Source organism: Rhinatrema bivittatum, chromosome 8, assembly GCF_901001135.1.
Source record: "Rhinatrema bivittatum chromosome 8, aRhiBiv1.1, whole genome shotgun sequence".
Classification (NCBI taxonomy): domain Eukaryota; kingdom Metazoa; phylum Chordata; class Amphibia; order Gymnophiona; family Rhinatrematidae; genus Rhinatrema; species Rhinatrema bivittatum.
The window spans coordinates 211,908,339-211,920,684 of NC_042622.1; the positions used below are offsets into that span (position 1 = coordinate 211,908,339).

General features: G+C 46.2%; 1 protein-coding gene across 2 annotated transcripts in view; it reads right to left on the reverse strand.

Moving 5' to 3' along the window:
- Positions 1-3,350: 3,350 nt before the first annotated feature.
- TAF1D (TATA-box binding protein associated factor, RNA polymerase I subunit D) overlaps positions 3,351-12,346 on the reverse strand; it is a 36,369-nt gene continuing 27,373 nt past the window's right edge. Inside the window, exons 5-7 of one of the 2 annotated variants that reach the window (XR_003858257.1) lie at positions 10,841-12,319; positions 5,311-5,359; positions 3,351-4,244 (exon numbers count right to left, since the gene is read on the reverse strand). Coding sequence is in view for 1 of the 2 variants with exons in the window: in XM_029613030.1 (XP_029468890.1) it covers positions 4,179-4,244; positions 5,311-5,359 (115 nt within the window). In the remaining variant the exon portion in view is untranslated. The remainder of the gene's footprint in view (positions 4,245-5,310; positions 5,360-10,840; positions 12,320-12,346) is intronic. The other variant, XM_029613030.1, reaches the window with a different exon arrangement.

The window sequence follows — 12,346 nt, forward strand, 5'->3', positions numbered from 1 at the left end:
AAAGGTTAATGGTGGATATTCGTCCACTTTTTCCGTACAGAGGGGAACCAGACAGGGATGCCCCCTGTCACCTCTGTTATTTGCTATTTTTCTTGAACCTTTAGCAAATAAAATTTGGAGTACCCCAGAGATCAATGGGATAAAGGTGGGGGCCTTTGAAATGAAGTTATCTCTCTTCGCGGATGATATTCTTCTTTTGGTGACTGAGCCGGAGCGAGCCCTCCTGCTGGTATCCCAAACTCTGGAGGCCTTTGGTAAAGTTTCCGGTTTTTGCATCAATTAGGAGAAATCGGAGATTCTTAATGTAAACATTTCGCCTTCCATGGAAAAGTCCTTGAGGGAGAAATATAGATTTCGTTGGGCGCATTCTCATATTAAATATTTAGGTGTTTATTTAAGTGCTATGCAAGCAATGGTTCACCTTAATTATGATAAATTGTGGGCCCAGATTACCAGAGATTTAGAGGAGTGGAATCGTTATAGGATATCCTGGTTTGGGCGAATAGCTGCTGTAAAGATGTCAATTTTGCCCAAATTTCTCTACCTCTTCCAAACACTTCCATTAGCTGTCTCTAAACAAAGTCTTGTTAAATGGCAGAAACGTCTGTTAAATTACCTATGGGGGGGTAGGAGACGTAGAATTGCGAGTAAGATTCTTTATCGCTCCAAATCACAAGGGGGACTGGGCATACCTAATTTAGCATGCTATTACCTGGCAGCTAGATTCAAGACTTTGGTAGAGTGGCATAGGAGTGCCTTGCAGAAGCCATGGGTAGTGTTTAGCCAACAGTTGTTGGCTCGTGTACCACTTCATAGCCTTTTATGGCAACCTAAAAAGACTTGGATTATACAGCCTCGAAATGTCTTGCCACTGTCTATGCTGCTATCTTTGCAGTTGTGGGAAACCCAGAAATCACGGTTGGTGGGTGCTCAGGAATATTATTATAGCACTTATCTGTATGCTAACTCCTTATTCACCCCGGGTTATGAGAATTCAGCTTTTAGGGACTGGGAAAGGAGGGGTATTTGTACGTGGAGGCAGATTTGGGGAGCGCAAAATATGATAGGCTTTATGGAGCTGTCCCAGAAATTTGGGCTTGCGCAGTCTGATTTATTTAGGTATCTCCAGCTCCGTCATTTTGCTCAGTCCCACCATCTACCCACGCACGTCGCATGAGGAAAATCTGATTTTGAACTTTTATGTTTAAACATACACCAAACATCTAAATTACTCTGAAATGTTTATGCATTTTTGGGTAACGAACCATACCAAACACCCGCCTATATACAGGCTTGGGAAGCAGATCTCCATAGAACCTTCTCCCAGGGTGCATGGGAAGAATTCTTTTTTTCTAATATAGGTAGGGGTCTCATAGCCTCACCTATCATTGAAAACTGTTGGAAAATGGTACTGCGTTGGTATTATTTCCCAGAGAGGTTACATTGTACGTCTCCTCCCCTCCCTAGCAGCTGCTGGAGGGGATGCTTGACCCTTGGTAGCTTCTTTCATATGTGGTGGGATTGTACAAATATTCACCCCCTTCTGGTCACAGTTGGAAGCTTGGTTGACTGGGTTATATCGTTCTCCTATTTATATTCTCCCTCAAGCTTTATTGGGTTTTCCCCTATTCCAGGGGAAAGCACACGCCAATACTTTAGCTAACTTTATTTTTGTAGCTACCAGGATTGAAATCGCACGACAATGGAAATCCTCACGACTTCCGTCATTGGAAATTCAACAAAAGGTGGAGCAAATTTAAAGACTGGCAGAAATTACGGCCCATCTCAGGCATACTGTGGAAAGCTTTAGGAGCACATGGAGTCCGTTTACTGCTTGGAAGAAGTGCCAGGGTTCCTCTGTTAGTGCTCAAAAGTATTGACGGACGGTAGAGATTATTTTTTGATTCTAGCTGAAAACTTCCCAGGAGATTGAAAAGGTCGGGACAGTTGAATTTTATTTGATGCTCTGTTCTTCAGATTTAGTAGGTAACATATCACCCATGTTTAACAGGAGGGGAGGGAATTAAATCTCTTACCTTAGTACTGAATTTTTTCGGGCTGTTATATCATTGTATTAATCAAAGATATAGTACTCAGCTGAATAGATCGTTGTGTGATCATACTCATATACATTATATGATTACAGCATACAGGTAAAATCATATCACGCTACCTTTGTTATTCTCTAATTACTGCTTGCTGTTCTGTGTTGCAGTCATATGTTTTTCTTTTTATTTATGTTACCAATATACATGTATGTATAATTAATTAAGGTTTTAAACTGTTTTTGTATGTCATATCATTGAGTTATATATGTTGTGTTTTAGCCCCTGAAGCAGCCCCGGTTGCGGGCGAAACTCGGCCTTAGTCGGGCACAATATATAGAGAATACATCTCCATTCAAATAAAGCTTCATATTGGACAACCCACTGGCGTCTAACCTATTTTGTTGCCCTCATGGTTTTTTTTTAGATAGCTTACCCTCCTGTTTCGTTGATCCTGCAGGAGCTCGGGCAGCCTTGTTTAGCAACTTTTGCGGCTCCAGATGATCCCTCCCCCCAGCAGACGCGCCGAACAGAGGCCCTCCCGGGAGAGACGCGCGCGGGCCAAGCCACACGCACGGCATGCAGGAGAGCGCGGCATCGGGCAGAAAACAAGACCAGCACAACTCTAAAAAGAAACAAAATTTGAAATCAAGAACCCCCAGTTCACAAACGTGCCGAGGCAGTGAAAGGAGAGAGCTGCAGCATTCAGCGAAAACCAAAAGTAACTCTTGTTTGTTGGGGTTTTTTTTTTAAAAATACTCTTGCCCTGCAGTGGTCCAAGGTCCTGATCCTGCTGGGTGGAGTGAACTGGGCTCCCCGGTGTCTCACCCAGAGCTGCCAAATGGGGGATAAGAGGGCCCTCAACCCTGTGATGCAGCTGCCTCAACACCAGCGGGGGATGGCCCTCTCAGGACCTCACTGCCCACTGGGAGGCTGAAGACAACACTGCTCCTGAGAAATCCTCCTTTTCACTTTTTTTTTTTCAATTAAAGTAAAATTGTCCAAGAACAAAATCACCCTAACAAACTAAATCCTAGGAAATGCTAAGCAAACAGCCCAGACTGTAGGTTTTGCACTTCCACCATCTGCTGGAGACAAATACTGCCGAACTGTAGGTGGCACCATCCTATATAGTTTTGTTTTGAATACTTCTCTTGTCTCCATCTGCTGGGGGAAACCCAGGAGTCTGGGCTGATCCGGGTATGTACAGGGAACAGTCAAATGTTTTTTAATAAATGGAATTCTTTTTAAAACTCATTCATACACACACACACGTTCAGGACTGCCTCTTCTCTTCAGCCCACGGCAGGATGAGCTCCATCGCAGCCTTCATCTGTTGAGGGGAAAAATTGTGCATGAGCATGCATGTACACAGCTTCAAGGGAACCTGTTAGCATTTATTAGAAGAAAAACCACATAAGAGACACTTCATCCACTTACACATTATTTTGTGTTAAATATACAAAACATTTATTTAAAGAATGGCTTTTAACCTTGCAATTTTATATCTGAAACAATCTTTAGGCAGTTCAATAGCTAATATCTAGTAAGCCAAACATGACAGTAGTGGATACAAACTCACACATCTTAATATAAAATTAAAGACTTCAGTTTGTTCTAAGGGAGAACTTGTGCATTTTCTTGATGCAAGAAGTCTACATCTGAACTTTTCTGCCATCAAAAGATGACAAATGAAATCACACCATTCTTCTCAGGACTTTATGAACTTCAGTGGAAGAGGGAGATGTGGCAAGAAGGAAAAATAACTGCAGAAATGCAGACTAGGAAGGGAATGCTTAGGCAAGATCCAGAGGAGAAAATCAAATATTTTTGACTAAAAGACAAAGTCTCCATTGTAGACAGAGAATTGTCCACGCATTTCAAATACAAAATCACTGACTCCTATGTGAGAACCACTTAGAGAAAGTGGAGGGTTTCATACACAAACTGCCGATGGACTGCTGCATCCATCACCTTTAGCTCCTTTACCAGCCAGGGCTTGACTGGAAGATAACAGACAGAAATGCTCTTTCCTCAGTCCGGATTACAGATCCATGTTCCTAGTGCACAATGGTGAAGATACTCCAAATACTGCTTGTCACTCTTCACCTCCTGCTTTATCTTGTACCAGTTTTATATTTTTTTCCTCCTCCTTTTCTTGATTGGAATATTACAACTCAGTATGAAACAGCTGTTCTCCTAAACACAAAGAGGAAATTATGGATTTTAACAATTCGGTATAGTGTTAGGAAATCCTACTCCATGTGTGTATGAAGTAGCATTAAAGAGAAAGTTGCTCCAGATGTTGGCATCCACTAAAGGTCAGACTGTTCTATTTTATAGCTAACCTGAACGCAAAAGGCTCGCTGCCACTGGTACACTATTATTAATTTATTTCATTTTACATATGTAAGCATTTGAAAAATTATTATATAGCCCTAAATATTAAAGAAACACAGAGTAAACTGTGTTTGAATTACATGTTCTTTCACAGATCCAATACAAGGGGCACAGCTCCCCAAAGCTAGTCCAACATAGAGATAACATCTACAACTTACTGATCATTATTTTAAGGGAAATAGAGAGCAAAATGATTGGTCTACACCAGTGGCTCTCAACCCATTCCTTGTGATACACCTAGCCAGTCGGGTTTTTAGGATATCTACAATGAAATATGCATGAGATTTGCATGCACTGCATCCATTCCATGCAAATCTCTCTTATGCACATTCATTATGGATATCCTGAAAATGACTGAGTTGAGAACTCCTGCTCTACACTGCTTTCCCTATTGGTTTTCCCCAGGTTTCAGTGCAGCACGATAAGACTGTCATGCATATCGCTTAAATTCTCTACAAATATTTAACCTACTTTTCAAAGAGAAGGCTTATGAGATTGCAATATGTGTGTATGTGAATCCCCCTAATAAACTTTGTGTTTGGTATCCTAGCCACAACTACTTTTTAGGACATAATGAGAAGGTCTTTGAGGATCCCAACAGGTGTATTTATTTTTGGGATCCATATATACATGCCAATGTGCACACATTCCAGAAAGCAGGCTCCATTAGTTCTGCACGAATCTTCTTGTTAGGAAGATGGGCTGGAGACACTGACAACTCAGTTATGGTGACTTCATTCTGCTAGTGTCAGAAGCTCCAAGAATTAATTTTATTCATGAAATAAAAAACCAAGCAACATGAATTTTATTTCACTTAACATGGTTTACCTGAAGTTTACAAAAAAGGAATCTAGTGTATACTTACTACTATTTTGGCATCATATTCATCAGGTTCTGTGGGATCATATTCTTTGCTGAAAAGTAATGGTGCACAATTATGTACAAGGGTAATATAAATGTGAACTTTGTCAGCAACTTTACCTACTGCTGACAGAGTTTATGACAAAAAGAGCACAAGGTCTCCTATGTTTAAGCTGGGAGACCCCTAAGTTTTACTATTATCCTTCTGTTCTTTAATTGCTAGGGTTAGACACTAAACAAACTGCAATACTGGACATGCCGACAGGGCCAGGGATGTGGAGGCCAAATAGGGCAGCTGTCCAGGGTTCAGTAGGCCAGCTCAGAGCTGAAAGCAGTACACACCTTGGTCCTGGACCTGCCCCCCCCCCCCCCCATTGTTCAGATGGTAGCAACAGGAGAGGACATCAACACAGGACTTGCGTGGCCTCACCATCTCCTTCCGATTCACTACTGCAGTTGCAACCATTACTCTCTCAACCCAAAAACCAACTAAAAATTCAGTTAAGATCTTTGGATTTTCAGCTGTGCAAAAGGCATGGATTTGATTCCCAAATCTGGCTCCTGTTGCTTTACCTAACAAGCAGGTCGATACAGTTATGCTGCGTTAGAAAGCGTGCGGCAGTGCCGGGCGCACCCTCGTTCCCCGCACGCACAGTTCTCTTCACATATCGCTCGATACTCTATTTAAATTGCTTGCAAATGCAAGCCGCGTCTGCGAAGCGTTAGGCAAAGCGTTAGGCCCGCGCAACCCATTTTACTGTATAGGCGCTTAATACAGCGCCTATACAGTATCCTGGGTGCGCTGGTACCTGTCATTTCAAATGTCAGGTACCAGGAAGTGGATGGTTTCCCCCCTCCCGAAGCAAGGCGCAGGGCGAAAACTAAAACAAAACAAAAGTTGTTATATATATATATATAAATACCTAGATGTCACTTTCCGAATCCCCCATCTCCACGCGTGTTTATCCAGGCGGCGGCGGGAGCCGGCGGGCACCCGTTCATCCAGGCGGCGGCGGGAGCCAGCGGGCGGGTGGGCGCGCGTTTATCCGGGCGGCGGATATATATAACAACTTTACCAAAAGCGGGGCTTGCTGCAAATGTTTGTATATATGTATCTAGCATTATTGTTTTAAGTTAATTTAAGGAATCGTATGTGTAGTGCAATGATTTGAGGGAAAGTTTGCCGTCTACCATTGCCCCTGCCTGTAACGCAGGGGTAGGCGGTAAGTTAGCAGGTTAAACGCGGGGCAAAACGGCAGGGTAAAATAGCGATAGTCGGGGCGCGCGTCACTGTATGGGAGGGAATAGCTAACTCGATCGTTTACATCTGATATACATGCTGCGTGCGGAAGGGGTTACGGGTCGGTTTCAAGAAGCGCTAAGGACGCGTGAAACTGGAGACTGTATCGCAGGATCGCCTTACACGTCCGAATTGTGCACCCACAGCGAGTTACAGACGGGGAATCTCCAGCCGCACTTTACAGTATCGATCTGAAGGATGGGGTACCCTGGCTTTAGAGTACTCAGGAGTAAGAGTCTTCCCAGTCATAGCTCAACAGTGAAGCGTATTGGTTGGCTTAAGAGCACACTTGTCCCAGTTACATAGGCAACATTGGGCTATACATCTCAGCCAGAAGACTGCAGTTGCAATGCTTGGGCGAGGGAATGAGATTGATAAAAATAGGAAAATTCTGGGTAGCTGAAAATGAAGGAATGTGGCATTGTAGTCTCAGTCAGGACTATATTCCCTTGGACTGGAACCTATGAACTATATTCCCTTGGACTGGAACCTATGAACTAGAAGATTGCTGCCAGACAAGAAAAAATAAGAAAGATAATCGATATCAAGTTCCCTGTACGTACCCGGCTCAGTCCAGACTGCTGGGTTTTGCCTCCCTTCCAGTAGATGGAGACAGAGAGAAAATTTGATAGCATCCCCCTTAACTAGGTGCAGCACCTGCATCTCCTTAGTATTTCTCTGTCTCCAGCAGATGGAGGTGGTGCACAACCTGTGGCTCTGACAGATAGGGTTGTTTTTTTTTAAGAAAACCCTAACAAAAAAAAAAAACAAAAAACCCCCCAAGGAAGAAAACAAAACTAAGCCAAAAGCATCAACTTTTCTCAAGCAGTTCGAGCAGGACAAGAAAGAACGGTCAGTCCTCCCAGGAGGTTGGCAGGTCCTGGTGGGACTATCCCCCTTGGTAGCAGGCTTTTCAGGAGAGAGGATCGGTGGCCCAAAGTTGCTCCCTCTTTTAGGTGGCACCAGGGGCGATACCGGTAGTCCGGTCCCTCCCACCCCCTCCCTTTGTGGATCCAGAGAAACCTTCCTGGGCTGGTAAACTAAAAAAAGAGTTAGGATTGCTGACACCTGGCACGGGTTGCAAGTAGTGGCCAGAGTCAGAACGATCGGTTGTCCGCATCTCGGATTCCCGGTCTTTTCCCTCAAGCATATGTTGTTGGCGCGCCCCCCCCCTCCCCCCCCTTTCCTGCCGCCATGCCGCGAGGGTCTCTATGTTCGGCCTGTGGGAAGCCCTGTTCGCGACTATCCTGCTCTGGGCTCTGTGTTTTTTGCCTCCCCGGAGGAGGGTTCCTCGGGGGCGGTGGGAGCAAAAGCAGGCAAAGCCTGCAGTACAGGCAAATGGTCCTCTGCCCCGGCTCTCAAGGCCGATCCATTCCCGCTGAGCGCAGGAATGGTGGCCATTTTGGAATCTCTCAGAACAGCTAAGCAGAGGGCAGCAGGAGAGGGAGATCTCCTACCCAATTTGTCTCCAGCCGAATTAAGTCCTGAGGGTCATCAAGACTCCTTCCCTGATTTTTCAGAGGAGGAGCCCAATCCCCTGGATAGGGGTTCTAGGGGCCCGTCTGGTTTCGCCGCAGACCTTGTGGGTTCTAGAGGCCCTACTGGTGTTACTGCGGACTTCGTGCATTTAATGCACGAAACCTATCTGGCAGTCAGGTCCGCCCAGGTGCCCTCCCGCAGCGCAAACCAGCCAAAGGCCAGCCCGCAAAGGTCCCCAAGAGACAAGAGCCACAGGGGACAGTTAGAATTCGGAAGATCAGGGGGCCTTCATCTCAAAGTGATGCTGGTGACTCCCCCCTCGGAATCATCTGACCCCACGGTGTCCGCAGCTCATGATTCGGTTGCAGACCTTCCTCTCCTTAGTGGTGATCAGGACGAAGAGCTGGAAAAGTCACTTCCTGTTGATGGTGATGATCCGAAAGTTGTGCGTTTATTTCAGAGGGAAGAAATGGACCCTCTGATCCCACATGTCCTGGCGGATAATTAAGGCAAGGACATAGTGGACCCTGTCATAGCTGGCTTACGAGATCCAGCTAAGACCTTTCCTTTTCACCATATGGTGAAACAACTTATGGTCCGGGAGTGGAATACTCCTGAAATGGGTTTGAGAGTGGGTTGGGCTATGGACAAGCTTTATCCCTTGCTGGTGGAGACGCTGGAGCTTTTGAAGGTGCCCAAGGTAGACGCTTTGGTGTTAGCAGTTACAAAGAGAACAGCCCTCGGGGAGTTCTCAATCCTTTCTAGAGCGCAGGGAGAGCCGAGATGGGGCCAGTCAGGGGCTCCTCTGGTCCAAGTCTTCTCAATGAGATACAGCTGATCCGTTCATCTATCCTAGCGATAGGCTGCCAGCTGGCCCTTTTTCACGAGAATGGGTCAAAATAACGTTGGACTAGTGGGTTCTAAGTGTCATGGAATGCTGCTACTCTTTAGATTTTGCTTGGCCTCTGCAAGACCTGTTTATGGTCTCTCCATGCGGCTCCCCACTGAAAAAACAGATCATTCGACAAACAATCCAGTGTTTACTCAGTCTGGGGGCCATCATTCCTGTTCCCCTGAAAGAATGGGGAACTGGCCGGTATTCCATTTACTTCATGGTGCCAAAGAAAGAAGGCTCCTTCCCCCAATTCTGGACATGAAGCATGTAAACAAGACCCTGAGAGTCCCGCGTTTTTGGGTGGAGACCCTGCGCTCGGTCAGAGTGGCTGTACAACGAGGGAAGTTTTTGGCTTCTCTAGATCTAACGGAGCCCTACCTGCACATAGGGATCACCAGAGGTTTTTCAGATTCATGATCCTCAGAATGCATTTCCAGTTCTGTGCCCTCCCGTCAGTCTGGCTACAGCTCTGCGCACATTCACCAAGGTGATGGTGATGGTGGCGGCAGCGGCCCTCCGACGGGAGGGAGTGCTAGTTCACCTGTACCTGGACGACTGGCTCATCTGCACAAAGTCAGAGGAGTTCTGCAAGCAAGCAGTGGACAAGGTCTTGTTCCATTTGAGGTCCCTCGGTTAGGTTATCAACCAGTCCAAGAGTCATCTTCATCCTTCTCGGGTTCTGGATTTCTTAGGAGCACAATTCAATACCTGAGTGGGTAAGGTCTTCCTAGTGGAGGACCAAATCCTGAAGTTGCAGTCTCAAATTCAACATCTTTTGGCAGCTTCGATGCCCAGAGTCTGGGATTATTTGCAGGTCCTTGGCTCCATGTCGTCCACTCTGGAGTTGGTCTCGTGGGCGTTTGTTCATATGAAGCCCTTACAGAAGGCGTTGCTATCCTGTTAGGACCCAATGTCGGAGGAGTTCCAGGTGGCCTTACCACTCACAGCATCCGCCAGGTCCAGCCTTGGTTGGTGGCTTGTCCGCAAACACTTGAGGTGCGGCGTGGACCTCGAAGTGCCTCAGTGGGTGATAGTGACCACGGACACCAGCCTCACCGGTTGGGGGGGCGGGGGGGGGTGTGCCAATCCCAGTCAGTACAGGGCCTATGGTTGACAGAGGAGGCGCAGTGGTCCATCAATCCCCTAGAGACCATTATAGAGGTTCCTTCCGATCTTGTGCAACCGGGCAGTACGGGTTCTGTCGGACAATGCGATGGCAGTGGCCTACATCAACTGTCAAGGGGGAACCAAAAGTCGTCAGGAAGCTCTGGAAGCGGAGCAGCTGATATCCTGGGCAGAACAGCATTTAGCCTTACTGGCGGCATCACATATAGCGGGAGCAGACAATGTGCAAGCGGATTTTCTGAGCCGCCAAAGGATAGACCCCAGAGAGTGGGAGCTGTCGTGGGAAGCGATGACCCTCATCTCGCGCAGATGGGGGCACTCATCTAGATTTGATGGCGACTCGAACAAATGCCAAGTCACAGAAGAGAAGACAGAGCAGAAGGGATCAATGCCCTAGTACTCCTATGGCTGCACGATGTTCTGCTTTATGTGTTCCCTCCGTGGCCTCTGATAGGCAAGCTTCTCAGCAGGATAGAAGTTCACCCAAGGCAGGTAATCCTCGTGGCCCCGGAGGCCCTGGGTCGCCAACCTAGTCAACCTTGCAGTGGACGGTCCCCTAAGACTAAGTCATCTTCCAAACCTGCTTCATTAAGGCTCTATATTTTTCGACCAGGTGGATCACTTTTGTCTAGCGGCCTGGCTTTTGAAAGAAAGTAGTTAAGAAAGAAGGGCTATCCGGAAGACGTTATTACCACCCTGCTTCAAGCCCAGACGGCCTCTACTACTTTAACTTACGTCCAAGTTTGGAAGGTCTTCGAATCTTGGTGTCATGAGCAGGGAGTCCTTCCCCAACAGTCCTCAGTGGCGCAGATTCTAACTTTCTTGTACAAAGGCCTCAGCAAAGGATTATCTTTTAATTCCCTCCGGTTGCAGGTTGCGGCTTGAGATGCCTGAAAGGCAAGCTTCATGGGGCACCCCTGGAAGCACATTTTATTTATTTTATTTAGCAATTTTATATACCAACATATACTGAATATCACATCGGTTTACATTGAAACAAGAACTTAGCTTAAAATGCTTTACATATACCACATCCGGATGTGGTACATTTTCTCCGAGATGCGAAACACTTGAATCCCCCCGTTCAGCCGGTATGTCCGTCTTGGAGCTATGAGTCTTGTGCGAAGCCCATTTTGTACCTCTTAAGAAGACCACCTTGAAGGATTCAACTCTGAAGACTGTTTTTGGTGGCAATCTGCTCAGCTCGGAGGATGTCGGAGCCCCAAGTACTTTTGTGCAAGGAACCTTTCTTTTACAAATTTCTGATTCTGGGGTTTCCCTCAGAACAGTTCCTTCCCTTCTACCGAAGGTGGTCTCAGCTTTCCACTTAAACCAGTCAATGGTGCTTCCAGCTTTTACCGATATTCAGCTGGATCCCCCTCACTCTAGAGAACTGAGGCGTCTAGATGTCAGGAGGGCCCTCTTACGTTATCTTGAGGGCTTTTCGAGTCTCCGATCATCTTTTTGTTCTCTGGAGTGGCACTAAGAAGGGGTACAATGCGTCAAAAGCGACCATAGCTCGTTGGTTGAAAGAGGCTATTGCTTCCGCTTATATATATGTCATGGACAACCTGTCCCGGAAGGTTTGAAAGTACATTCCATTCAGTCACTGGCAGCTTCCTGGGCAGAGTGTCAGTTGGTTTCACCACAAGAATTTTGCAGAGAGGCGACCTGGAAGTCTTTACACACCTTTGCCAAACATTATCATTTGGACGTACAGGCACCAGAAGTTGCCAGTTTTGGGAACAGTGTCATTCCAGCGGGACTCTCAAGGGCCCACCCCAGATAGGGAAGCTTTGGTACATCCCAGCAGTCTGGACTGATCCGGTTACGTACAGAGAAAGGAAAATTGGTTCTTACCTGCTAATTTTCATTCCTGTAGTACCATGGATCAGTCCAGATGCCCACCCTTTGAACGTGGGCATGCTTAATAACATTGTTTTTCAGCTCCACTACAGGATCCAGTTGGGTACGGGGTTCTCCTTGTCCCGATCACAAAACTTCACATGTACATTGTTGGTTTGTTTATTTTTTTCTTCTCCTTGCTTGTCTTTCTTGTTGAATAGTTGTAATACACTTTCTGCTTTGAGAATTCTAATATTGAGGAGATGCAGGTGCTACACCCAGTTAAGAGGGGGGTGCTCTCAAAGTTTTTCTCTGGCTCCATCTGCTGGAAAAGAGGCAAAACCCAACAGTCTGGACTGATCCGTGGTACTACAAGAACAAAAATTAGCAGGTAAG